A 26182-nucleotide genomic window follows, 5' to 3' on the forward strand; every position below is an offset into this window, starting at 1 on the left:
CTAAAGTAAGTTTACCAGTGAGAAGCATCCAAAAACATCTCCCAAAGTTTTCATTTAGAATTGAAGGAAGGGAAATAACTGAAAATTCTTTTGTCAATGTTGAGAGTATCTATGCTGGCTATGGGCAGGCATTTAGGTTGAGCATCTTTTACTTAATGGAGTTGTTAGCCTAAGCTACCACAACTGTTTTTGTTCCATCAACTTCAACACACAGGTTTTCCTGCATTTTTTGTTTCCAGTGAGTTTAAATACCAATGTGGCTAAAATGAAGGAACAATTTTATTTGCCTACTTTGGTTCAGCTTAAATTTATTTGGGTGCAATTTCAGGAGCTGTATTCTGCTAATTTTCAAACAGTAAATATAAAAATGAGGAGGTTATGAAGTTTACCATTGCAGATACTAATCCAGAGAACAAATTTCAAAGTTAGAATAATGCTCCTCCGTGTTTTAAAAAAATTTTTTGATTTGAAAGAGAGATACATAGATTTGTTGTTCCACTTATTTATGCATTCTTTGGTAGATTCTTGTATGTGCCCTGACCAGGGATCAAATCCACAACCTTGGCATATTGGGACACTCTAACCAGCTGAGTGACTGGCCAGGGCTCCCTCTGCTTTTTAAAAAGAGTTGGTATATACTGAGTAACTGAGAGTGAGAAAGTAACTTAGGTGGCAAACAACCCCTTTTCCTTTTAAACTCCCACATTGGACTGAATCGTATTATTTAGCTGTCTAAAATCGAACCAGGAAAAAAACCTCTATCAGATTATATCAGCAAAACTAAGAATTTCCTACACATATCTTATGAAGTATGGGAAATAATTACACTGAGGTTTATTAATGTTGCCATTCAGTTTTAGAGACAAGAAAATGTGGACAACACAATTTACCACCCAGAACCAGTCCCCTTGAGTCTGAAAACTAGAGGAAAGTAATCTAGACAGGCTTTGAACTGGGACAAACCAGCTTCTACAGTGTTACCAGGATAGTCTGTTACCCTGGTAGTGGAATCCATACTAACTTGGATTAAAAAATAAAGTCAAAGGGGAAAGCAGGTCATAGTCCAAAGTATCATTTGTGAAAGAAACTGAATGGCTTAAGGTCCACTTAACCAAAACATGGAAACTTTAATTGGATTAGAATTACACCATTCAAGAATGTGGGCAGTACATTCTTTATAGCACCAGTTCCTTCTGAGGAAATTCATAAGCCATTTGAGTAAGTGTTCTAGCTGTACCTTCACTAACTATAGAGATGTCCCAAGCATAGTCATATCAGCATCAATGTCTGGGCATGCTCAGATTTCTTACATCTCAGAAAGGTCTCACAGCCAGCAGGAAACTCTCCCCACCCACACCAAACTCTGGAAAACTCTGGAGTCCCTTTTTACAGCTCTTCCTTCTCGGCCTCCTTCTTCTGGAAGGCAGTCAAGATGTTTAAGCTCTTCTGGAGTTCCTCCTTCTTCCCGTCGCTCATCTTGTTCTTCTCAATCAGCTTGGTGATCCGCGTCATCTCTGATGCTGGGAAGTCCTCACCTTGGTCTAAGACCTTCCCCATGATCTTCAGGTACTGCTCGGCCCACTTCTTCTCAGTCTCCTTCACATTTGCCAGGTTGTCCTGCCCTCGTTTCAAGAGGGCCTGGCGGGCCTCCATGCCAGAGGCCCTGATGAACTCTCCAGCAAGAGCATCGTATGTAGGTAGGCAACCAGGCATACCTAGGTAGATCCCTTGCCCCTTTAGCCAGCGCTGGATGGCTCCAACCTTAACCGCCCCATTGTATAGGATGGGGTTCTCAAAGTCCCCGTCCCGGAAGAGGTAGAAGACTGGGTAGTTATCTTTGTCCAGCTTGTATTTCTCACTTAGCTCCATATTCAGCTTGTCACCATAATCTGTGAACAGAAACCAGACATCAGGAGCAAGACCATGAGGAATGCGGGGCAGAAGATTGTTAGGAGGCCTATCCGAGCTGAGAGGAAGAAGCATGTTGTTGATTGTGTCTGAATTCCTCCTTGCTACTTCCTAGCCATGTGGCATTAGTCAAGCCACATTTAACTTCTCTGGACTGCATTTTCCTCATCTGAAAATGCTACTTGTGAGTATTTGAGATGCCCACTATGTGCCAGGTACTGTTCTAAATGCTGGATATCTAGTTGTGATTAAGAGTATAAAGCTCTTTGACCTCAAGGAGCTCATATTTTTCTAAGAGTGAGAAGAAAGATGTTAAACAAGTGTACATAAAATGATTAGTGCCATGATGAAAATAAAACGGAGGTGTGAGCTTAGTGGGGGCTGAGGCATTCCAGCTGGGAGGAAACAGAGAGGGAAGAACCCACTGCATTTGGGAATAAATACTTAGGTTGAGTTCTGGATGAGCCACTTCCTCCCCCACAGCCTGGAGCTTCAGTATAACAGGTAGAAAATATGTCTTGCTTTTCAAGTTGGGATTCAACAGAAGCTTTAAAATGCAATGTCTATATATCTTTACAGACTATAAACTGCTAATTGGTGGCCACTATTATTATCAAAGCTGTCACTGTGGTTGACAGCTGCCCTTGGTTTAGTGGCAACTCTGGTGGATTTGAGCTGAAGCCAAAACTCAATAGTTTTGGTACAAAAGAGCTGAAATGAGGATGGAAGAATGGACTATGCTGTCCCTTAGGAGGCATGGTACCCCCTCTGACCACAGTCCCCTGCAAGAGCTCCAAGTTCTCATAGTAAATTTAATGTCAGTGGAGGTTGGAGGGTGAAGAATGGTGGATTCCCTTCCCTCAGGCACCCATGAGGCTGAGCAGAGGTTTTGTGGTCACAGAATCTGCTCAAGAGAAGCTTGCCATGATTTCTTGAGAGGTCATGACCCCATTTTTACTTAGTGTGTGACTCAGACAGAGGTGCTGGGTATTCCCTCTACAAGTAGGGAAATAATTCTTAGCTTCCTCCCCCTTTGCCCTTCCCAGTCGCCTGGACTTGTTCGTACCTGAAATTCCCACCTCTGCCACCAAGAGATCATCACTGGAGGCTGAATTTTCAGCCAGACGCTTGAACTCATCCTGCTTCTCACCGTAGGGGTACTGGGTGTCGAACTTCACCAAGACGAACTTGCTTTTGGGAATGACCTGAAGGTATATAGAATTGAGTGGGTAGGGGGTTCCAGGAATTGTTGGGGCTAATTGCCTTTCCCAATGGACCCCTGGTTAAGAAACAGAGTGGAAACCAAGCCCACAAAGGGGACAAGATCTCAATTACTAATATTCATTCATTCACCTATTGATTCATTTAATAATTTATATGCTGGGTACCCCATTAGATGCTTATTCACACAAATCGAAGACAAATACAACCCTGTCTAGAAAAAGCAAAGCTATAGAGGTACTAAGACCTTCTCCAGTGGCCCTTTGGTAAGGCCAAGGATACCCTTAGCACACAATACTTTAGCCCCTGTCATGTCTGTCATCCCAGGGAGGTGGATTTCTCAGGAAACATTCAACCAAAAAATCTGACCAAAAAAAAAAAAAAGCCAACTAACCATCTATAAAGGAGTTGGCACCATGGGGGGCACTTAGGCTAGGGCACCCACAGTTTGAACTCTGCAATTTCAGGGCTCAAGAGAAGTTGCTGAGAGTCCAGGGTGGGGACAATATCCCTTCCCTAGACCACAGTTCCCTCTGATTGGATCTCTAGGTACTAAACTGGCAGGGCTAAGATTTTTAATTGTAAAATTCGCTTTACTGGGATATTGTAAAATTCAGTGGGATTTTTAGTACATTAACACCATTGTGCAATCCTGCCGACTACGCAAACACAAACAAAAACAACAAAACAATCCCACAACAATGTGCGATCATCACTAATATCTAGTTCCAGAACATTTTCAACCTGAAAAGGAACCGTGTACCCATTAAGCAGCCATTCCCCAGTCCTCCTTTCCCCCAATCCCTATCATCCACTAATCTACTTTGTCTCTATGGATTTGTCTACTCTGATGGAATTATACAAAATGTGGCCTTTTGTGACTTCCCTCTTTCACTTAGCATGTTTTCAAAGTCCATCCATGCTGTAGCATGCATTAATATTTCATTTATTTTTGTGGCCAAATAAATATTCTATTGTATAAATAGACCAATTTGCTTAGCCATTCATCAGTTGATGGACATTTGGGATGTTTCAACCTTTTTGGGTATTTGTGAATATCTGTTAGGAACATTCATGTACAAATTTTTGTTTTTATACTTGTCTTCATTTCTTTGGGGTATATACCTAGGAGTGGAACTGAGGGGTCATGTGTTAATTCTACATTTGACGTATGGAGGGATCCCAAGGACTTTTTTTTTTTTTTTAAATATATTTATTTTTATTGATTTCTTACAGAGAGGAAGAGAGAGGGATAGAGAGTTAGAAACATCGATGCGAGAGAAACATCGATCAGCTGCCTCCTGCACACCTCCTAGTGGGGATGTGCCCGCAACCAAGGTACATGCCCTTGACCGGAATCGAACCTGGGACCCTTCAGTCCACAGGCTGACGCTCTATCCACTGAGCCAAACCGGTCAGAGCCCAAGGACTTTTTTTGATGGTTTCTTCCAATGCATAGATTTGATCTAACAAATTGTCTTTGATCAGTAATAGTGCCTTTTCTTTCTCCAACAAATTTTTTTTTCTAATCAAAGTGATCATTTCCAGTCAGTATTTCATCACAGGCAATTACTGTCCTAGTTAGGTCAAGCTGACATCATTCCAGTTTTTGTTAGTCCTTGTTCTTTATTGTGTGTTGGTGTCTGTTTTAGGGTTTTAAAAAAATTTCACACTGCCTAGGGGTACAAGGGAAGAGGGAGAAGCCACCAGAACAGGTCATCTTTAAGTGGTCACTGACCCCCAAAATTCTGAGCTCTGGAGGCCTAAAAGCAAGGAAGACTTAAAATGTAAATCAGATCACATCCCTCTGGCCCAGCTAGCCTTATTTCAATTCAATACACCAAACTCATTCCCACTTAGGGCCTTTTCATTTTCTGTCTCTGGCTGGATTGCCCTTTCCCTAGTTCTTTCCATGGCTATCTATCATTCAAAGTTCAGTTCATATATCCCCTCCTAATGGAGGCCTCCTCCACTCATACCACACTCTCTTACCCTGCTCTACTTTCTTTGCTGCATTTAATCACTCTGAAATCCTTATTTGCTTGTCTATCTGTCCTCTTCACTAGAATATACACTTATGAGAATAAGGACCTTGTCTGACCTGTTTTCTGCTGTATCCCTATTGCCCAACAGTACCTGTATGTAGCAGATGATCTGAAAATATGTGCTAAATGAACAAAACTAGGACAGACTTTGGTAGCAGATGCTACATGTTCAGTGGGAAAACAATTTAAAAAGCACAACACATGATCTCTATCTGAAAGGGGCCTACATTTGTATTATGGAATAACAATAACAATATTATTAATATGGAATAAATTAACACAGTGCTCTAATGTTTAAAGAGAATTGAGAGGCCTCCATCTACTTTCACCTTCTGATAGAATGGTTTTGAATGGCAAGCATTTGCACAGTAAATTTTTTCTTATTTTTTTGACCCAGTCTGTACCTCTTAATTGCTTTAGGTATCTCTCTCTTTTCTTTATCCTTGAGGAATTGGCTCCACCATAACTTAGATTTAGGCAACTTCTTCAGTGTATACATGAATTCATTCATTCATTCATTCATTGAATAAAACGGTACTGAGAGTCTATCACAGGGGTGGGCAAACTTTTTGACTTGAGGGCCACAATGGGTTCTTAAACTGGACCGGAGGGCCGGAACAAAAGCATGGATGGAGTGTTTGTGTGAACTAATATAAATTCAAAGTAAACATCATTACATAAAAGGGTATGGTCTTTTTTTTTTTTAGTTTTATTCATTTCAAACGGGCCGGATCCGGCCCGCAGGCCGTAGTTTGCCCACGGCTGGTCTATCATGTGTCAGGCACTGTTTTAAGTAAACAAGAAAATGGACAGTAGAGAAAAAGGACAGGCATCTGGCCAGCATGGCTCAGGGGTTGAACACTGACCTATGAACCAAGAGGTCACGGTTCAGTTCCTGGCCAGGCACATGCCCAGGTTGCAGGCTCCATCCCCATTGTGGGGCATGCAGGAGGCAGCCGATCCATGATTCTCTCTCACCATTGCTGTTTCTATTGCTCCCTCTCCCTCTCTGAGATCAATAAAAATATATTTAAAAACAATTAAAAAAAGAAGAAAAAAAAAGGACGGTCTCATCACTCTTGATGGCAAAGGGCAAGAAACAAAGACACTGGAAATCACTTAAAGGCAGAGTATGGGCCAAGGCCCTGGACATAACATTAGGAAGCCCCCCTTTTGTTCAAGAATAATGAAAAGAGTGAGATTTAGAAAGGGACCAGACAAAACATTTATTCATTCAATAGATTATTGCTGAACATCTTCTACGTGACATGTAACCTGCTAGGTTGTGCAGGTGATCAATGAACAAATAGGCAAGGTAGTTCTTCCCAAGCATACAATATTCTAGTGAGGGAAATGATAAAATAGACAATTAAAGAAATCGGTGATGAGTGAGCTCTACACAGAAATCAAACCGGGTAATATGACTGGCACTTCAGGCTAGGGGATGGGGAAATCAAGGAAGGACTTTAAGAACGTAATATTTGCCCTAGCCGGTTTAGTTCAGTAGAGCATCGGCTTGCGGACTGAAGGGTTCCCGGTTCAATTCCAGCCAAGGACTCAGGCCCGGGTTGAGGGCTCGATCCCCAGTTGGGGGCGTGCAAGAGGCAACCTGTCAATGATTCTCTCACATCATTGATGTTTCTATCTCCTCTCTTCCTCTCTGAAATCAATAAAAAAATAAAGAAGATAATATTTAACCTAAGCCTAATGAGAAGCAACCAGCCTTCAAAGAATGTTGTAGTCACAAGTGCAAAGGCCCTAATGCAGTAATGAGCTAGGAATATTTAAACAGCAAAAAATGTGTGGCTGGAGCAGAGGGGACAAAAAGAATGGTTAGGAGATTAAAGGAGAGAGAAGCAGCTTGGACTGAGAGGTGGCTCTTGTAATAATAGCATTGACCAGGGTGGTGGCAGTAAAGATGGTGAGGCATCAACTGATTAGGAAATGCTGTTAACTTTACAGTGCAAAGCCTCCCTCTAAGTCACACTTGGTCTGTGATGTTATCCCAGTCCCATGTTTGGGGGTAGAGGTGTCACTTTGCCAATAAATGCCCCCAAAGCATAGGGTGTTGTGGGGTGACCACCCATCAGCCATACCTACACTTTTAAATTCTTGAAACTGCCTTGAATGGGCCACACGTGCCAAACCCACGATAAGAAACCCTTCTGAAAATAGGAAGGGTTCAGGCACTTGAGATGGACTCTGAACTCCACTTGTAGGTTTCACTTCCCCAGCAATGGGTACAAATTAAGAAAACAACGGGCTCTCTTTCTCTCAAACCCTTAGTTTGCCCATCTTGTAAGCAAATTTGAAGGTTGCCAGTGGGTGAAGACCGGTGAAAGAGGAGGGGTTGAGGCTGCATTCAGCCTTCAACGTTTCCAACGGCCATTTATCCAGGCCAGAACCCCAAATTCTGAAAACTTGGGTGTGGGGGTAGTGGCAATCCTTCTATGCCTTGATCCTTGTCCCCAGGCCCAATATTTCCTGTAGGGTGGTAGAACCGAAGCTTATTCTTAACGCTTGCACTTTCTAAGGAGACGCAGGCTCTCTGGACATTATTTGCATATTGCAAAGCTGGCTGCAATCCACGCCAAGGGAAGAGGGGCGCAGAAATGCAAGCTAACATGACCGGTTTCTACCTCGCCGCCCAACCACAGCCTGAGCTGTGGCGTCCGCCTGGCACCGCCCGGGTCTCCCACTTGGGACTCCAGGATTGGATCTCGCCTGACACCGCCCCCTCCCGATAGGTGAAGGAAAGCGGCACCCAGTTCCCTGAGCTGCATCTTCCACAAAAGGGGAAGCAAGTAAAAATACTGCTAAGGCGAGGGTGCGCAGGGGCCCTGGAGCTTGCAGACCCCATGGTCATGCTAAGGCGTCGGCCCAGAGTCCACCAGCCCGATAGGATGGTGGGGAGCCCCGAGACCGTAGTTGCAGACCACCTCTAGCCAGCCCTCTGTCCCTTGCGCGCTCCCCTGGGCGCGATGTCCTCCACCCCCGTTACCTTGTAGAAAGTGACTGTATCCAGGGGAAGGGCTCCCTTGGTGTGCAGGCCGCTGCTGCCCTGCGGAGCGGAGAGAAGCTGGAGGAACAAGAAAAAGGGAAACAGCGGGGAGAGGGAAGAGGCGCGGGATACAGCGGCAGCCATCACGCCGGGTTCTGGCAGTGGGAGCTAGTAAGGCTGTAGCGGAGAAAGCGCAGAGCGGGAGCACGTGACCAGGAGGCCCCGCCCCGGAGGCTCACGCCCGCCTAGGACGAGAGGGAGGGGCCACGTGAGGGGCGGGGAAAGAGGGCTGCCGTGTGCGCGCGCACTCAGCGAGGCTCACGCCCTCCTAGGATGAGAGGGAGGAGCGACGTGTGGGGTGGAGCAAGGAAGAGAGGGAGGGAGGGGCTGAGGGGCACGCGCACGCGGACGCGCACGCGCTGAGGCGCGCAACTGGCCATGCCTTTTCCCGTCCTCCTCCGCGTGAGGAAAGGCTGAGGCGCGTGTTTCGGCGTCTTTGCAGCCCTTGGTTCGCTGTCTTTCCTTGTCTCTGAAGAGGACGACGCCACAGCCCTATTTTTTCCTGCCTTCGACCCAACAGGCGGGCGGCTGGGATTGACTCCTACCCTCGGTTAGTCTGTCAGTCACTCCGACTTGAGTTACTACCCTTAGTCGGCGCAGTGTTCCCCTCAGTCAGTCACCCTCGGCCGCCTCCCTTAGCCCGCCCGACTTGGTCGCCGGACTTGGCTCTTCATCCGGGCCACGCCTGCCCTCCGCCCAGTCAGGCTGTCGGGCCTACTCTGAGGCGCCAGGCCTTATTGGAAGCCGAGTACCCCACCCATCGAGGCCCCAAACAGTTCTATAGGGCAGCTGTGTGTTCAGGGTGTGGTGGGTTTACACCGGGTCCTGTTTGCCTGTGGGAATACAGAGACGGCCGAGACAGCGCTGTCCCGAAGGAAGTCCGTGTGCGGGGAGGAGACAGCGGCATAATGTGACACGTACGATGTCATTGGTAGATAATACGACTGTGACACAGTCTTGTGAAAATACGTATGCAGATTCAGTCAGTCCTGTTCTGGGATGTCAGGGAAAGTTAAAGGCAGGAAATGACTTTTAAGATGGATCTTGAAAGGAGGCATGTACAAGCCAAACACCAAAGGATATTTCTAGCAAGGGGAAAAGCCTGATAGTGAAAGGGCACGTTGTAGAGCAGGGGTCCTCAAACTTTTTAAACAGGGGGCCAGTTCACTGTCCCTCAGACCGTTGGAGGGCTGGACTGTAGTTTTTAAAAAAACTATGAACAAATTCGTATGCACACTGCACATATCTTATTTTGAAGTAAAAAAACAAAACGGGAAAAAATACAATATTTGTATTTGCATGTGGCCTGCGGGTCCTAGTTTGAGGACCCCTGTTGTAGAGGGTCTTATTAAGCTAAAAGATTTGGAGCCATCAACGTTTGTGTGTGTGTTTGTGTGTGTGTGTGTGTGTGTTTAATATATATATCCTATACTAGTGGCCTGGTGCACAAATTTGTGCACATTGAAAGAAAATTAGAAGAAATATTTTAATATCACTATTCAACTTTTCTCTATAATACAAGTGTCAACCAAATTCACAATCAACAATGACAGATCAAAACACACATGTGTGATTGGCGCCAGTGAGAGCTTTATATGTATCGTGCATGTGTGAGTCAACTTAGCCTTTTATATATAGACTAGGGGCCCGGTGCATGAAATTCGTGCACTGGGTGTGGGGGGTGGGGGGAGAGTGTCCCTCAGCCCAGCCTGCCCCCTCTCACATACTTGGAGCCCTCAGGCGTTGACCCCCATCACCCTCCGATCGCCTGATCGGCCCCTTGCCCAGGCCTGACGCCTCCGCCAGAGGTGTCAGGCTTTGACAGGGGACCCTCATCTCCCCCCGATCACTGGCTCCGGCCCCCGCCCAGGCCTGAGGCCTCTGGCCCAGGCTTCAGGCCTGGGCAAGGGGACCATCATATCCCCACAATCCCCGGCTCCGCCCCCCACCCAGGCCTGATGCCTCAGCCAGAGGAGTTGACCCTCATCACCCTCCGATCACCAATCACCGGATCGGCCCCTTGACCAGGCCTGAGGCCTCCGGCAGAGGTGTCAGGCCTGGGTAGGGGACCCCCAGCTCCCCACGGTTGCAGGCTCCACCCCTGCCCAGGCCTAACGCCTCTGGCCTAGGCGTCCGGCCCAGGCAGCGGGGACCTGCAGTGGCAGCGGGGGGCGCCGCGATCGTGGGCTTCGCTTTAGGCCGAGGCAAGGGACCCCTAGCTCCCGGGACTGCCAGCTTCGACCGTGCCCAGCTCCCATCGCTGGCTCCACCCCTACTTCCTGCTATCACTGGCCAGGGCGGCAAAGGCGCCTGATTCTCTGATCATGGCTGGGGGGCAGGGCAAAGGCGGCCCCAGGGCCGCCTTTGCCCTGCCCCCCAGCGCTTAGCTCCCCCCTGGGTTTCAGATCACTGTCAGTGGCAGGGGGCTTCTTCCTGCTTTCCCTTTCACCTCCCTGCATTGTGCCTACATATGCAAATTAGCCGCCATCTTGTTGGCAGTTAACTGCCAATCTTAGTTGGCAGTTAACTGCCAATCTTAGTTGGCAGTTAATTTGCATATAGCCCTGATTAGCCAATGAAAAAGGTATCGCCGTACGCCAATTACCATTTTTCTCTTTTATTAGTGTAGATAATAAAAGGCTAATATGCAAATTGTCCTCTCCAGAGTTCGACTGGGAGACCAGGAGTTCGATCGCTTGCTATGATGTGCTCTGACCACCAGGGGGCGGCAGCGGGGAGCTGAGGGAGCAAGGGAAGGAGGAGGTGGGGAGGCCGGGACCCTGATTGGCCCTGATTGCTGGCCAGGCTTAGGGACCCTACCTCTGCACAAATTTCATGCACCAGGCCTCTATTATCGTTTATTGATGTCAGAGAGGAAGGGATAGAATGTGCATGAGAGAGATGGAAACATCAATGATGAAGAATCATGGATCGGCTGTCTCCTCCACACCCCACACTGGGGATTGAGCCCGAAACCCAGGCATTTGCCCTTGATCAGACTCAAACCCGGGATCCTTCAGCCTGCAGGACAATGCTCTATCCACTGAGCCAAACCAGCTAGCGCTCTGTTATTTTTAATATTGTTTTATTCAAGAGTAATATTTTCAAACTCATATTTTAACATCCAGGCATCAAGTAATTTCAGCAGAAATTTTTTTTCTCCTTTTGTCCCACTTTATGTACTTTTCTAAGCCTCACAAACAAATAAACCAGAATTCTTGGAATTTCATAAATGTTCATCTGTGAGGTGTTGGGGTCCAGTCCCAGCAGGTCCAGGGGTTCCCAAAGGTGTGGACGGAGTCGGCAAAGAAGGAAGGCAGCGTTCAGATGATCAGTATAGTTGGGTTCTCCATCCAGGTTCTCTCTTTATTCTCCTATTACATCTGTATTTATACCATTTGATTTTAATCCTATCCGTTCTATTCCAAAGGTTAGGGCGTGCGTTATCTCCATTCCAAGGTCTCTACTCTACTGTTCTGTCAAGCTTCAAGGAAGTAACTGAAGGAGATTATCCTAAGTAAAGATTATGTAGCTTAGGCATGATTGTGCATAGTTAAGGTGATTAACTACCCGACTGGCACTTAGTTAAGGGGTTTTACTGATTTATTCCCTTCCTTAGTCCTGTTAATCCCTGACTCCAGGGAAAAATCCCCACCTGGGGAAACAACCTTTCTTGAGGAAGGGGAAGTGGTCCTGGTTAAAACACATAGCGCTAAGAAGGGGAGCAAGCATATTAAGAACAGTATGCCATATACACCAGGTCCCTTGAAACATATGCTGTGCAGATGTTTCTTCCCTGCAGCGACTGTGTCAAGCAGCAAGGATGGACCGGCTTCTGGCAGTGAGGTGGTGATATTTGAGCTGATAATAGAAGGATGAGGAGCCGAAACTGGTTTGGCTCAGTGGATAGAGCATCGGCCTGCAGACTGAGATGTCCCAGGTTCGATTCCGGTCAAGGGCATGTACCTGGGTTGCGGGCATATCCCCAGTGGGAGATGTGCAGGAGGCAGCTGATCGATGATTCTCTCTCATCAATGTTTCTAACTATCTCTCTCCCTTCCTCTCTGTAAAAAATCAATAAAATATATTTTAAAAAAAATAGAAGGATGAGGAGCCAGTCATGTGATTATCTGGAGGAAGAGCATTCCAGAGAGAGGGAACAGCTATTGCAAATGATCTGATTTGGAAAAGTACTTGACATGTTAGAGTTCACATGGTGGGAAGACATTAAGATGGCCCCTGCCTCTTGATATTCACACTCTTGTAATCCTTTCCTTTTGAGTGTTGACAAAACCTACAATCAATAGAATACAGAAGAGATAATGGAATGTCAGTCCAGTGATTTGGTTCCATAAGATTGTGACTTCCATCTTGCTAGGAGGACATCTTAGCAGGACAAGTCCACAGGGCAAGCAAGGAATTGAGTGTAGCATTTGGCCAACAGTTAGTAGGGAACAGGCCCTCAGACCAATAACCCCCAAGGAACAGAATTAGGCCAACAACTACATGAACTTGGAAGCAGGTCCTTCCCCATTTGAGTATTCAGATGAGAATCAGTCAACATCTTTTTTTTTTTTTTTTTTTTTTTGTTTTTTTTTTAAATATATTTTATTGATGTTTTTACAGAGAGAAAGGGAGAGAGATAGAGAGTTAGAAACATCGATGAGAGAGAAACATCGATCAGTCGCCTCCTGCACATCTCCCACTGGGGATGTGCCCGCAACCCAGGCACATGCCCTCGACCGGAATCGAACCTGGGACCCCTCAGTCCGCAGGCCGACGCTCCATCCACTGAGCCAAACCGGTTTCGGCTTTTTTTTTTTTTTTTTTGTTTTTTTTTTAAATTCAACATCTTGATTATAACCTTACTAGAGGCCCGATGCATGAAATCTGTGCAAGAGTAGGCCTTCCTTCCCCCCCGCCCCCTCACCCGCTGCTGGCACCGGTTTCTCTCCGGCCGCCTGCAGGCACTTGGAACCTGGGCTTCCCTCGCAGCTCCAGCTTTGTCAGAAGGTCATCCAGAAGGCCGTCTGGTCTAATTAGCATATTATACTTTTATTATAGATGAGAGACACTGAAGCAGAGGACCCAACTAAGCTAACCCTGGACACCTGATCCATAGAATATGTGAGATTATGTGTTTTAAGCCACTAAATTTGTGGAAATTTGTTACGTAGCAGTAGATAAGTGACACACACAACTTCATACATATGCTTACTATATTTTCTTTCAAGTCATTGATGAAAGTGTTTTATAGAACAGTGCCAAGTCAGAATGCTGGTTCACTCCACTAGAACGTATTTCTAAATTGATATCCATCAATGAATTAGCATTCCCTTAGGTTTACTTAAGAAATGTCCTTAATTGTGCTTCTATTTGGTCTATATTTATTTTTACATCACCAAATTTCTTATCAAATGTTTTGTCAAAATACCATATATACTACGTGTAGTAATTCTATCCAAAAAGAGAATGAAGTTAATCAGACATGATTATTTATAAGTCCATGCTGACATAATTATTATATTTTTCTGTTTATTTAAAAACATCTTTTGGATAGTTCATTCTACAATCTTGTCTGGGATCAATGCTATAATCTTTTCACTTATGATTTGCAGATTTTACTATTTTTAAAAATAAAAATTTTTAGTGGTAACCAGTTTTCTATAATTTCTAACAGTTTTCCCATTTTTAATATATTTTGATTGATTTCAGAGAGGAAGGGAGAGGAAGAGAAAGATAGAAACATCAATGATGAGAGAGAATCATTGATTGGCTCCCTCCTGCATGCCTGCTTCTAGGGATTGAGCCCGCAACCTGGCCATGTGCCCTTGACTGGAATCAAACCTAGGACCCATTAGTCCTGTAGGCTGACGCACTGAGCCAAACTAGCTAGGGCAGCAGTTTTTCCATTTTTACATGAACCCTCAGATTTCATTCAATGGTTTATTGGGTTGACCTGCAAGTTTTATCAAAGTGCTGGAGTATAATTTGTTCAGGCCAGGAGTGGTGGATTCATTTAGAGCAGTCAGGTGCTTTCTCAAAATCTTTCTCTTCAGTTCCCTCTTGCAATGTTTATTTTACACTTTTTAATCTCAATATTATTCTTTTCAGTAGTAAAGACAGAAACATGTTATCCATTAATCATTACACCATGAATTTCAGCAATGGGACATTTCCTTCCTTGTTTTTGTCCCAAACTTCATTTTTTGGCAACAGCTTTATTGAGATACTAGAGGCCCAGTGCACAGATTCGTGCACTTGTGGGGTCTCTCAGCCTGACCTGTGGGGATCAGGCTGAAACTGGCTCTCCAACATCCCCTGAAGGGTCCCAGATTGCAAGAAGGTGGTTCTCAGGTGATGCACCCCAGAATTGGGCTCCCTCCTCTCTGGTTCCAGCTGCATCACCCGAGAACTGCAGCTGCCAGGTCACTGTAGCTCAGCAGCTCCTGTGTTGAGTGTCTGCCCCCTGGTGGTCAGTGTGTGTCATGCTACCAGTCGGAAGATCGCTTGGGTATATATATAATATATATATAATATATATGTGTGTGTGTGTATATATATATATATATATATATATATATATATTTCACCTATGATATAATTCACCTTCTTAAAGTGTACATTTCAAGAATTTTTAGTATATTCATAGAGTTGTATAGCCATCACCACTATATGATTTTAGAATATTTTTGTTGTCCTAAAAAGACACCCTCTGACTGTAAAAAAATAAAGAAAGAAAGAAACCCTGTGCACATTAGCAGTCACTCCCCAAACTATCTTCCTAGCCCTAACTAATCTATTTGACTATATAAATTTGTCTATTTTAGACATTTTGTATGAATGCAGTCATACAATATGTGGTCTTTTGTGACTGGTCTCTTTGACTTACATAATGTTTGTTTGTTTTTTAAAATCCTTACCGGGGAATATTTTCTCATTGATTTTTTTAGAGAGAGTGGAAGGGAGGGGGAGAGATGGAGAGAGAAACATCGATGTGAGAGAGAAGCATTGATTGGTTGCCTCCTACATGCACCCTAATCTGGGGCCAGTATTGAGCCTGAAACTGAGGTACATGCCCTTCACCAGAATTAACCCGGGACCCTTGAGTCTGTGGGCAGATGCTCTATCCACCGAGCCAAAATCAGCTAGGGCAGCGTACTGTTTTCAAGGTTTACCCATGTTGTATCATGTTATCAGTATTTCTTTCCTTTTAATTGCTGAATAATATTCCATTGCATGAGTAAACCATATTTTATTCCTTCATCAGTTGATGAACATTAATATTGTTTCTACTTTTTGTCTCTTATGAATAACACTGTTATGAACATTTGTATCTAAATATACCTCTAGGAGTAGAGCTGGGTTTATATCTAGAAGCTGAGTCATGTAGTATATGTTTAACTATTTTGAGAAACTGACAAAGTGGCTACAAATATGATATTCCCACTAGCAATGTATGAGGGTTCAACCTTTTTCTCCACATCTTCATCAACACTTGCTATTGTCTATCTTTTTAATTATAGCCATCTTAATACTCGTGAAATAGCACCTCTTTGTGATTTTAATTTTTACTTTCCTGACACCTTATCATGTTGATCATCTTTCAGGGGCTTATTAGTGATTCGTATTTTTTTAAAAATCCTCACCTGAGGATATTTTTCCCCACTGATTACTAGAAAGAGTGGAAGGGAAGGAGGAGGGAAAGCGAGGGAGAAACATCTGCAGGAGAGCGACACATCAATAGGTTGCCTCTCACATGCGCCCCTACCAGGGTCGAGGAACCTGCAACCTATGTACCTGTGCTTGACCAGGAATCGAACCCGAGACCCTTTGGTTCGAGGGCCAATGCTCTAACTACTGAGCAAAACTGGCCAGGTCTGATTTGTGTATTTTTGGGAGAAATTTCTAAAACATTTGCCTATTTTAAAGTTAGGTTGTATTTTTATTATTGAGTTGTTGGAATTCCTTGTATATTCTATATACAAGTCCCTTATCAAATAGATGGTTTACAGATATTTTCTCTCGTTCTGTTAGGTTGCCTTTTCTTTCTTTTTTTTGAGGGTGTCCTTTGAAGCACAAAGTTTTTAATTTTGAAGACCAATATATCTATTTTTTCTTTTGTTGCCTATGCTTTTGTTGTCATATCTAAGAAGTAATTGCTTAATAAAAGAGCTCTCTTGATGTCATGTTACTTTTTAAAATTATCTTTCCCTTTCCTCCCATTAATCAATTTCCTGTTAGAATACTGTAGGTGTTAAGAGTGAGATGTCAGACTGACTGAATTTGAATTACTACTTGATAACTCTGTAACCACAGGAAAGTGACTTAACTTTTTTAAGCCTTGGTTTCTTTATCTATAAAATGGGGATAATACTGCTTATCTCAAAGGTTGTGATGAGGATTAAAATGCTTAGTATAGAGCCTTACACATAGAAAGCAATCAATAATTGGTAGTTATTATTACTAAAAAAAAATCTTCCTTGTGTTGAGTATTTTTACTGAAATAAAAATATTTTACTAGGTAGGTGTTTTCTTGACTTTTTAACCACTGCATTAACTTGCTCATGGTAGAAGTTTAATGAATATCTGTTAAATTGATATGTAATATAGAGTGGCCCATTACGTTGAGAACTGGGGTGTGCTTGAGCTCGCTAAAGAAGTAAAAACAGAAGAGTCCTGGCCTGTGTGGCTCAGTTGGGTGGAGCATCATCTGTACCCCTACTTTACCCCGTAGTAGGTTCCATTCCTGGTCAGGACATATGCCCAGGTTGTAGGTTCAATCCCAAGTTGAGGCATCTACGGATGTTTCTCATATTGATGTTTCTCTCTCTCTCTCTCCCCCCTCTCCCTCCCCCCTCTCTCCTTCCTTACCTCTCTACTTCTTGCCCTCCTTCCATCCCTCTCTCCCTTCCCCCTTCCTCTCTCAAGTAAAATGTTAAAAAAGGAGGAGAAAAGAAAACTGAAAATAAATATTACTCACTTTATCATTTGGGCTTGATTAACCCTTGTAGAAAAAGAAGATGGGAAGATTATTTTTCCAGAGACATTTCAAAGGAAGATAGTGCTGAATATACAGAAGGCAGAGGACTAATTTAGAGAGAAAAATGGAAAAGTAAATCCCCACATGTTGGCTGGTGACATAGGCATTTTAGAAGAGATGCCAAAAGAGAAAGTCCTATCGAGAGCAGCAGACTAATTTCGCATGGCTGTTCTCGGAACAATCTGAGATTTGTTCTTGACTGAGACAAGAGTCCTTTGTTCAAAAGCATTCCTTTATCACTTGGTGAGACTGTCATTAGTCCCCTCGCCCTTATTACATAGATATGTGATTAGAAGCCGCAAAACACTCCCTAAAACCTATACTAGGGATTTCTGACCCAGAAATTTACTGGTATTTTTATTTATTTAATAATTTATTTATCTAATTTATTTATCTAATAATAATAAACAAAGTGATTACAGCCTACCTCCACTTAACAATGTCTCGTCTTCTACTCCACACTATATTCTTAACCTCATATGAATACATGTCATATATTTAAATTACTGAAGCCAAGCAAATGATCTAATTTATGTTATCAGTAAATATTCATAGAATGTATAAAAGTATGGTTCCTTCTTCCTCCAATTTTTGTCCAAATTTTACCAGTTCTTACAAATACTGCTCATATGCCAATCAGTATATATGATTTTGTGTGCAGATAATTTAAGGTTTTTGGTATTCAAGCTGTTTTTCCTACTATATTATAAACTTCTGCAAGTATGGGTCTGTATCTTGTCTTTGTATCGTCCATAACACAATGCTTTACACAAAGTTGATAAACGTAAGTATATTAAATGAATCATGTAATTTAATGATATAATGATATTTCTGGTGGGGATTTTTGGTATAGAATATTGAAGGTGTTAGTATTAAATAAATATGAGATATTAATAACCTCTTCTTTTCACAGCTTTTTCTTGGTATTACTAAAACTTTATTAATTGAGTGAATATCCAGTCCAGTGTATATTTCTCATCACAGGCTTCTATTTTTATTTTTATTTTTTAATTGTTTTATTCCTTAAAGTCCAATGGTATTTATTTATTTTATTTTTTTAATTGTTTTATTGTCATCACAGGCTTCTGTATATAAAAAGGGGCAAGTTTTAAGCAAACCTCCCTTCCCTATTTTTTTCTCCCTTTTTCTGTTCCATTTCTTGCAGCTCTGTTTACCTTTTCACTATGACTCGTTCTTTCTACTTTTATTACTCCTGCCTCACCCGTTCTTACAATTTTAATGCTTTTTTAGAACTTTGTTTCCTTGTCACCTGCTTTTCCTATTTTTGTCTTTCTACTTGGCTTTCTCCTCCACTTGTTGCCACCTCTCCTTGCCCTCAAGGTACAGGGCAGGATTGGATAGGGAGGAGCCCAGCTGGGATAGGGGCGGAGCCACCTGTTCACCACTTGGGTATTCAGAACCTGACGCAGAGGGATCTGGCTGTTTAAGCATAGCTGGGGCTAAAGTCCCTATGGCATTCCTGCTGGAGGCTAGAATTCTGACAGACAATCTGGACTTGGTGAGATTAGTAGCTGTGGGGAAGCTCTCTTCTTTTTTGCTCCCCCTTTCTTCCTCCTTGTTCTGTATTTTTCACTCAAGTATCTTTCTCCATATTGTTTCTTTTTTCTATTTCTCTTTTGCTTAGTATTCTGTTTTCCTCCGTCTGTCTAGCTGTCACTCAACTCTAGCATTTGTTTGCCTTTCTTTTTACCCATTTTCCCCATATATCTGTCCTGTCTCACAATTTAACTTTTCCTACCTCTTCTCCATTTTATTCTTCCCTTTATTAATTTTCTCATTTAACTCTGTGTTTGTTTGTTTCCACTCAGTCACTTTCTACCTCTCTATTATCTTACTGTTTCCCAGAGTGTAGCAGTAAGGGAGGAAGAAAGAAGCTGCCCTGCCTTTCCATGGTTCTAGTCAGACTTTCTACTCATTCTCAGATTTATAGTGTGTTTTGATTAGGTACTGAAAAATAGTTTGTGCTCTGCACAGATAGTTAATAAACAGTGAAACTGGAATGAGGTTGAACATTAAATGTACAAGGCTTCGTTTTATTCTTATTTTCTCATTTTGTTTAGGTTTATTCTGCAATACAGTGGATACAATTTGTTATGGCTACTCTGAGGTACGTTTACATAATCTCATGTGATATGACTATTTAAACTAGTATAAGAAAAACTTGAGCCCTAACCGGTTTGGGTCAGTGGATAGAGCGTCGGCCTGCGGACTCAAGGGTCCCAGGTTCGATTCTGGTCAAGGGCATGTACCTTGGTTGTGGGCACAACCCCGGTGGGGAGTGTGCAGGAGGCAGCTGATCGATGTATATCTCTCATCGATGTTTCTAACTCTCTATCCCTCTCCCTTCCTCTCTGTAAAAAATCAATAAAATATATTTTTTTTTAAAAAAAGGAAAAACTTGAGAATTCTGAAAGTTTCTACATTTTCCACCCTGGGGATTTATTTGCTTTTATTCTTTAGTTAGAGAGAAGTGTTGTTCTTTACCAAGTTGATATTTTCAGATTAATAAAATGTACCAGTATCAACAACAATAAGACCAAAAAATACAGATTGAGGGCTAACTTCTGAAAATCAAAGGACAACTTGATCAATAGGATTTACTTAAAAAATCAATAGTTTTGGTAGTACATATACTAAAAACTGGAATGAAATAGAGAAGATTAATGTGGGCCTTGCACAAGGATGACACACAAATTCATGAAGCAGTCTATATATTTTTTTAAACATGTGCAGGTAATTTTACATCAATTATATGTCAATAAAGCTGTAAAAATCAATAGCATAAATGAAGGAACCCCAATTGTCCTGTTTTATTGATCTTTTATCTATGTTAGTATTATAGGTTCAAGTTCACTTATTGCTTATGCTGTATTCCAGAATATACAGAAATCTCCAGAGGTGAGCAATCTCTTTTTGTGTTGGATTTGAAATTTTAGTGACTTAGCTTTTGATATAATTAAGAGAGGTGTCACCTATAAATGATGGAATAATTCTATGAGTCACTTATAAATTTGTCATGATCTGTTGAGATATTTTAGACAGTGTCAATAGGTCTCCCTTTTCTTCTAGGTAATTATTTTAACTATAACTTTGAACACAGAGATTGACTACTAAATATGGATTTATTTTTTTGTATGTATTATTAAGGTTAAGGAAACAGTGTAGTTTGGAACCTAAGTTCACTCTAAGTTTGGTAGGGTCCTGCTTAGAGGTGAGTTTTCTGATGTTACTATGTTGGTTAAGTTGCTAGAGGGGCTAGGAAATAGTTCAAAGACTTTGCTATACAAAATGTACTATTTTTGCTGTTCTGGCCTTCTATACAATTACAATTTAATGGTGAAAACAGCAAAAATACATCCTATGTAAAACTATTCATACCAAAAAGTTCAAGGTAAGAACCTTCCTTTTATTGAGGTATAGTTGACAAATATTTATGTATGTATTTTCTCTGTATGTATGTATCTCTCTGTATGTATTTAAGGTGTAATAAAACAAAAAACCTTCCTGATTCAGAGAGGACTAAGAAGAGTGATGAATTTTCTAGCTCAGAAAAGATTTTATGAGAAATGTAACAACTGTTTCTTTAATGAGGCCAAATGGCACAAAACTAGGCAAAATGTAGTTTAGAACATATATGGGAGAACATATATGTGGAAAATGTCATTGGGTTTTGTTGGGCCCACTTTAATAACAAAAATAGTTCTGTATGTGGAACACTTACTGTGTTCCAACTATGCTGAGTGCCTTATGGTCCTCATTACTCTTCTGTGAGAAGGATGGTGTAGACCTATTTCACAGATGAGAAAATTGAGACCTTTAATTTCTCTGGCTTCAATTCTGACACCTTTCACATAACCAGAACTTAAAAGATCTTAGCAATCACTAGTTCAGTGGTTCCCACATATTCAGTTTTCTTGGCCTAGGAAAAATTCTAATTTTTCCAGGTTAAACATTTAAGCCATACTTGGCTGTTTTCCTTTATTTCTTCCAGCAAAAACACATGGAAGGCATATCTAAAAAAGACAAAGTAGTCTATTAAATTAAAAATAATTATAGTGCCCTATCCGGTTTGGCTCAGTGGATAGAGCATCGGCCTGCGGACCAATGGGTTCCAGGTTTGATTTTGGTCAGGGGCACGTAGTTTGCAGGCTCCTCCCCTGCCCAGGCCCTGGCTGGGGAATGTGCAGAAGGCAACCAATCAGTGATGTTTCTCTCTGTCTTTCCCTCTGTCTTCCACTCTCTTTAAAAGATTAATGGAAAAATATCCTTGGTGAGGATTAACAATAACTGCAAAATAATTATAGTAAATTGGAAAAATCCATGGGAAATCTAAAGGGGACAAGCTGATTAGACAGTGACTCAGAGACAACTTGAAACAGGAAGAAAGTGTCCCAGGCCAGCCAATGTTAAAAAAATACTCAGGGCAGATAGAGTTCACTGCATGGCGTGTGACTTAATTTCCTCATAAAGATCACATTTGATGCTTTGGATATTCTTTATTTTACTTGAATAGAAATATTGGGAAGCAGAGTTTTAGCAGAGTATTCGTACGAGTTGTTTTAGGTCTTTCACCTCACCAGGATAGACCTGGACCCAGACCGCGCTAGGGAAAGTCACACAGTGCTTAATCCTACCCCATCCTCATTCTGCTTTTAATTTTCATTTCCTTGATTATTGGTGTGGTCAGGTATATTTTCATGTGTTTATGGCCATTTGGATTTCCTCTCTTCTTAAGTACCTGTTCAAATCTTTTGTCCATTTTTTTTGGTTGGGTTTCCTTATTGCTTTGTAAGTTCTTTGTTTGTTTTTAATATGGTTTGGATATTGGTCCTTTGTCAGTTATATGTGTTGCAAATATCTTCTCCCACTTTGTGGCATGTCTTTATACTTCATGGTGTATTTTAACACATGCTTTTTTTTTTTTTTTCATTTTAATGGGGTCACATTTTCCAATTACTTCATTTTGAGCTTTTTGTGTTTTGTTTAGGAAAACTCTCCATAACCAGAAGTCGAAGACAATTTGATCTTTTAAACTAGTTGGAACTGATTTTTGAGTGTGAGATAAAAATCATGGGACCCTTTGGTCTACAGGCTGATGCTCTATCCACTTTTATTCAATAGATACCTGATATTACTTTTATCCAATAGATATCCAATTGTTATAGTACCATATTTTGAGAAGACTATCTTTTTTTCCATTGATCTAAAAAGCCACCTCAACCATATGTCAAAAGTCTGTATACATGCTTGGGGTTGTTTGGGGCTCTCTATTCTGTTTCATTGGTCTGTTTGTTCATCCCTGTGCTTAGGACCACAGTATCTGTGCTCTAGCTTTACATTAAGTTTTGATATGTGTAGGACAAGTCCTTCTCCTTTTTCTTTGAGTGTTGCTTGTTTTTCTTCAAGAGTTTACCTTGATATTTTGTATCTGTCAGTTAGATTTAGAGCCAGCTTGCTAAATTTCACAAGAAAATATGTTGAGATGTAATTGAGATTGCATTTAACCTATATATCAATTTAGGGAGAACTGACATTTCGATAACATTGGGTCTTATAATCCATGAGCATGGTATATTTTTCACTATAGATCTTCCTTTGGTATCTCTCAATAAATATTTTATAGTTTTCTCTATAGGAGGACCAAAACTGTTTTTAGAAAAGTGGGAGTAGGGAGATAAAAAAGAGAGGAGGGCCTTGACCGGTTTGGCTCAGTGGATAGAGCATCAGCCTGGGGACTGAAGGGTCCCAGGTTCGATTCCGGTCAAAGGCATGTACCTGGGTTGTGGGCACATCCCCAGTAGGGGGTGTGCAAGAGACAGCTGATCGATGCTTCTCTCTCATCAATGTTTCTGACTCTCTGTCCTTCTCCCTTCCTCTCTGTAAAAAAATCAATAAAATATATTTTAAAAAAAGAGAGAGAGGAGGAGGATACTAGAAAGTAAGAAAGGCAAACTTTACCAATGTGGTTAGAAATTCATAGTCAACATATACAATTTATTCTGATATTTTCATTGATATGGAAACTTATAAACTAGAGGCCCGGTGCACGGATTTGTGATTCTATGTTTGATTCTGTGTTTGAGGAAGGAGTGTCTATGCGGAACAAGGGCCAATGTTAATCCGTAAGTACTCTGATTCCGGGACAGTTAGGATAGTTGTGATAACAGATTCCCTCCTACCTGGTGTATTCCTTTACATTCCTCACAGTCAACCAGTGGGACAGGCTCCAGAAAAACGATGCCCAGTTTCTACTAAAAAGGTAAAACATAAAAATAATTCCTTGTTAACATCATTTATGAAATGAGGCTTTTGTTGCTTTGACAGATGAGGCCACTCTTTTATCTGAGCTTCTCTGACCTCCTCCTGGGGATATGCTGGCTCATTGAAGCACTTCTCTATGGAACTTCAGCAGCCAATAAGGACATTGTCTGCTATAACCTGCAAGCAGTGGGACAGGTGAGTACTGCTAGATTGTGACTGTACATTACAAGAAAGGCACACTCAGATAAATAGGAAGCAAAAAAATAATACAATCTGGGAAGTGGGACCCTTTTGTTTATTGTCACACTTTGACACAATAGCTTTTATTGTTTTTCATAGTAAAAAAATTATTTGTTTATTATAGAAAATTTGAAAAATCCAGAGAAGCAAAATGATAATTAAAATCACCCAGATAGTCTGGCGGGCGTGGCTCAGTTGGTTGAGCGTCATCCCGTGCACTGAGAGTTTGCTGGTTCCATTCCCACTCAGGGCACATCCCTGGGTTGTGGCTTTGATCCCCAGCTGGGGAGCCTATGGAAGATAACTGATGCATGTTTCTCTCTCTTTCTCTCTTTCTCACTCTCTCACTCTCTCTCTCCATCCCTCTTTCTTTTCCCACCCTCCCCCCCCCCTTCCTGTCTCTAAGCATGTCCTCCAGTTAGGATTAAAAAAATAATATTTTTAAAAGAAATTGCACAACTTTAAAAAATGTATTTTTATTGATTTCAGAGAGGAAGGGAAAGGTAGAGAGAGAAACATCAATGATGAGAGAGAATTATTATTTTACATTTTTATTGATTTCAGAGAGGAAGGGAGAGGGAGAGAGAGATAGAAACATCAATGATGAGAGAGAATCATTTTTTTATTTTTTTATTTATTGCTTAAAGTATTACAAAGGGTATTACATATGTGGAGAGAATCATTGATTGGCTGCCTCCTGCACGCCCCATACTGGGGATCGAGCCCGCATCCAGGGCATGTGCCCTTGACTAAAATTGTAGGCTGACACTCTATCTGCTGAGCCAAAATGGCTAGGGCGTGAGAGAGAATTATTGATTGGCTGCCTCCTGCATGCCCCTGATCAGGAATCAAACTGTGACCTCCTGGTTCATGTATGGAAGCTCAGCCACTAAGTCATACCAGTTGGGCATGGGCTCCATGCTGTAAATATCTGTGTGTAACTTTTGTGTGCATATAAGTTTTTAAATCGTTTAGGGGGAAAGGCATGATTTCTGGATTCTATGGTAAACTTCTGTTTAGATTTGTAAAAAACTGCCCAACTATCTTCCAAAATGTCTGTAGTCATGCTTCTTATAATGGTGTTCGGGCAACAAAGGACTGCATATATGACGTTGTTCCCTACGATTATAATGGAGCTGAAATATTCCTATTGCTTAGTGACATCGTAGTTCATGATTTCAAAGGATTTTTCAAGGAATAGGAGGTTGTTGAGATCAGCAAGGCTATGGCCGAGATGGCTAACAACTTTAACCTGGGTGTGGATGAGGATGACATTGATGAGCTCCTGGAAGTGGCTTCTAAGGAATTGACTAATGAGTTATTGGAACTGGAACAGGAATGCATAGCTGAAGGAGAGTCAAGAGAAAAGTAACTATAAGAGAAAGAAAAGAAGACTCCTCCCAAGAAAATTCACATGAAGGGGTTAGCAGAAGCTTTTGCAGACCTCAACAAGCTCCTTAAGAGTTTGAAAACATAGACCTCAACACTGAAAGGTTTTTATTAATACCGAGGAATATTCATGGTACATTATCTGTTTACAAGCAAATCTATAATGAGAAAAGAAACCTAGCAAACCACCGTGGATGTATATATGAAAAGAATGACACCTCCTCAAGAAGAACCTCAGACAGCTCCTTCAGTGTTCCAGAAGAAGGCACTGTTGTCCTGGGAGAGGACAGCTTCATGAATGGCCCTGAAGACCTTCAGTGGGACAAGATGTGGAGGTGGAAGGCAGTGATGTTGATGATCCTGACCCTGTGTAGGCCTAGGCTAATGTATGTAATGTGTCTTAAATGTTTAAAACATTAAAAAATAAAACCATTAACAATAGAAAACACTTTATAGAATGAGAATATAAAGAAAAGGGTTTGTACAGCTTTATAATGTGTTTGTGTTTTAAGCTGTTATTATAAAGAGTCAAAAAGTTAAGAAAAATTTTGAAGTTTATAAAGTAAAATGTACAGTAAGCTAAGTTTAGTTTATTGAAGAAAGAAAATATTTTTTATAAATTTAGTGTAATGTAAGTGGTAAAGTATTTATAAAGTAGTGTACAGTAATGTCATAGTTCTCCACATTCATTCACCACTCACTCACTCATCCAGAGCAACTTTCAGTCCTGCAAGCTCCATTCATGATAAATGGCCTATGCAGGTACACCGTTTTTAAAATCTTCTATATTTTTACTGTATCTTTTTAATGTTTAGATACACAAGTACTTATCATTGTGTTACAGTTGCCTGCACGATTCAGTACAGTCACATGCTGTACACATTTGCAGCCTAGGGGTAATAGCTATACCATATAGCCTAGGTGTGTAGGAGGCTAGACCAGTGGTCAGTCGATAGAGCCAAATATCAATAGTACAACGATTGAAATTTCTTT

The 26182-nt window shown here is 41.7% G+C and overlaps 2 protein-coding genes across 2 annotated transcripts in view; one reads left to right on the plus strand and one right to left on the minus strand.

The window, feature by feature from the left end:
* Nucleotides 1-1107: 1107 nt before the first annotated feature.
* On the minus strand, nucleotides 1108-8389 carry ERP29 (endoplasmic reticulum protein 29). Its single transcript, XM_081113372.1, has 3 exons — nucleotides 8176-8389; nucleotides 2975-3113; nucleotides 1108-1889 (listed from the first exon to the last, which is right to left on the minus strand). The coding sequence occupies exons 1-3, from the start codon at nucleotides 8317-8319 to the stop codon at nucleotides 1387-1389; spliced, it is 786 nt and encodes a 261-aa protein (XP_080969498.1). The 5' UTR covers nucleotides 8320-8389; the 3' UTR covers nucleotides 1108-1386.
* Nucleotides 8390-18707: 10318 nt separating this feature from the next.
* The window catches only part of TMEM116 (transmembrane protein 116), a 29773-nt gene continuing 22298 nt past the window's right edge, over nucleotides 18708-26182 (plus strand). The window contains exons 1-4 of the mRNA XM_081113368.1: nucleotides 18708-18797; nucleotides 19360-19406; nucleotides 20134-20197; nucleotides 23624-23755. Of these exons, the coding sequence (XP_080969494.1) occupies nucleotides 18750-18797; nucleotides 19360-19406; nucleotides 20134-20197; nucleotides 23624-23755 (291 nt within the window). The 5' untranslated portion in view covers nucleotides 18708-18749. The remainder of the gene's footprint in view (nucleotides 18798-19359; nucleotides 19407-20133; nucleotides 20198-23623; nucleotides 23756-26182) is intronic.

The sequence above is a fragment of the Myotis nattereri genome (genome assembly GCF_964212035.1).
Source record: "Myotis nattereri genome assembly, chromosome: 19".
NCBI classification, from domain to species: Eukaryota; Metazoa; Chordata; class Mammalia; order Chiroptera; family Vespertilionidae; genus Myotis; species Myotis nattereri.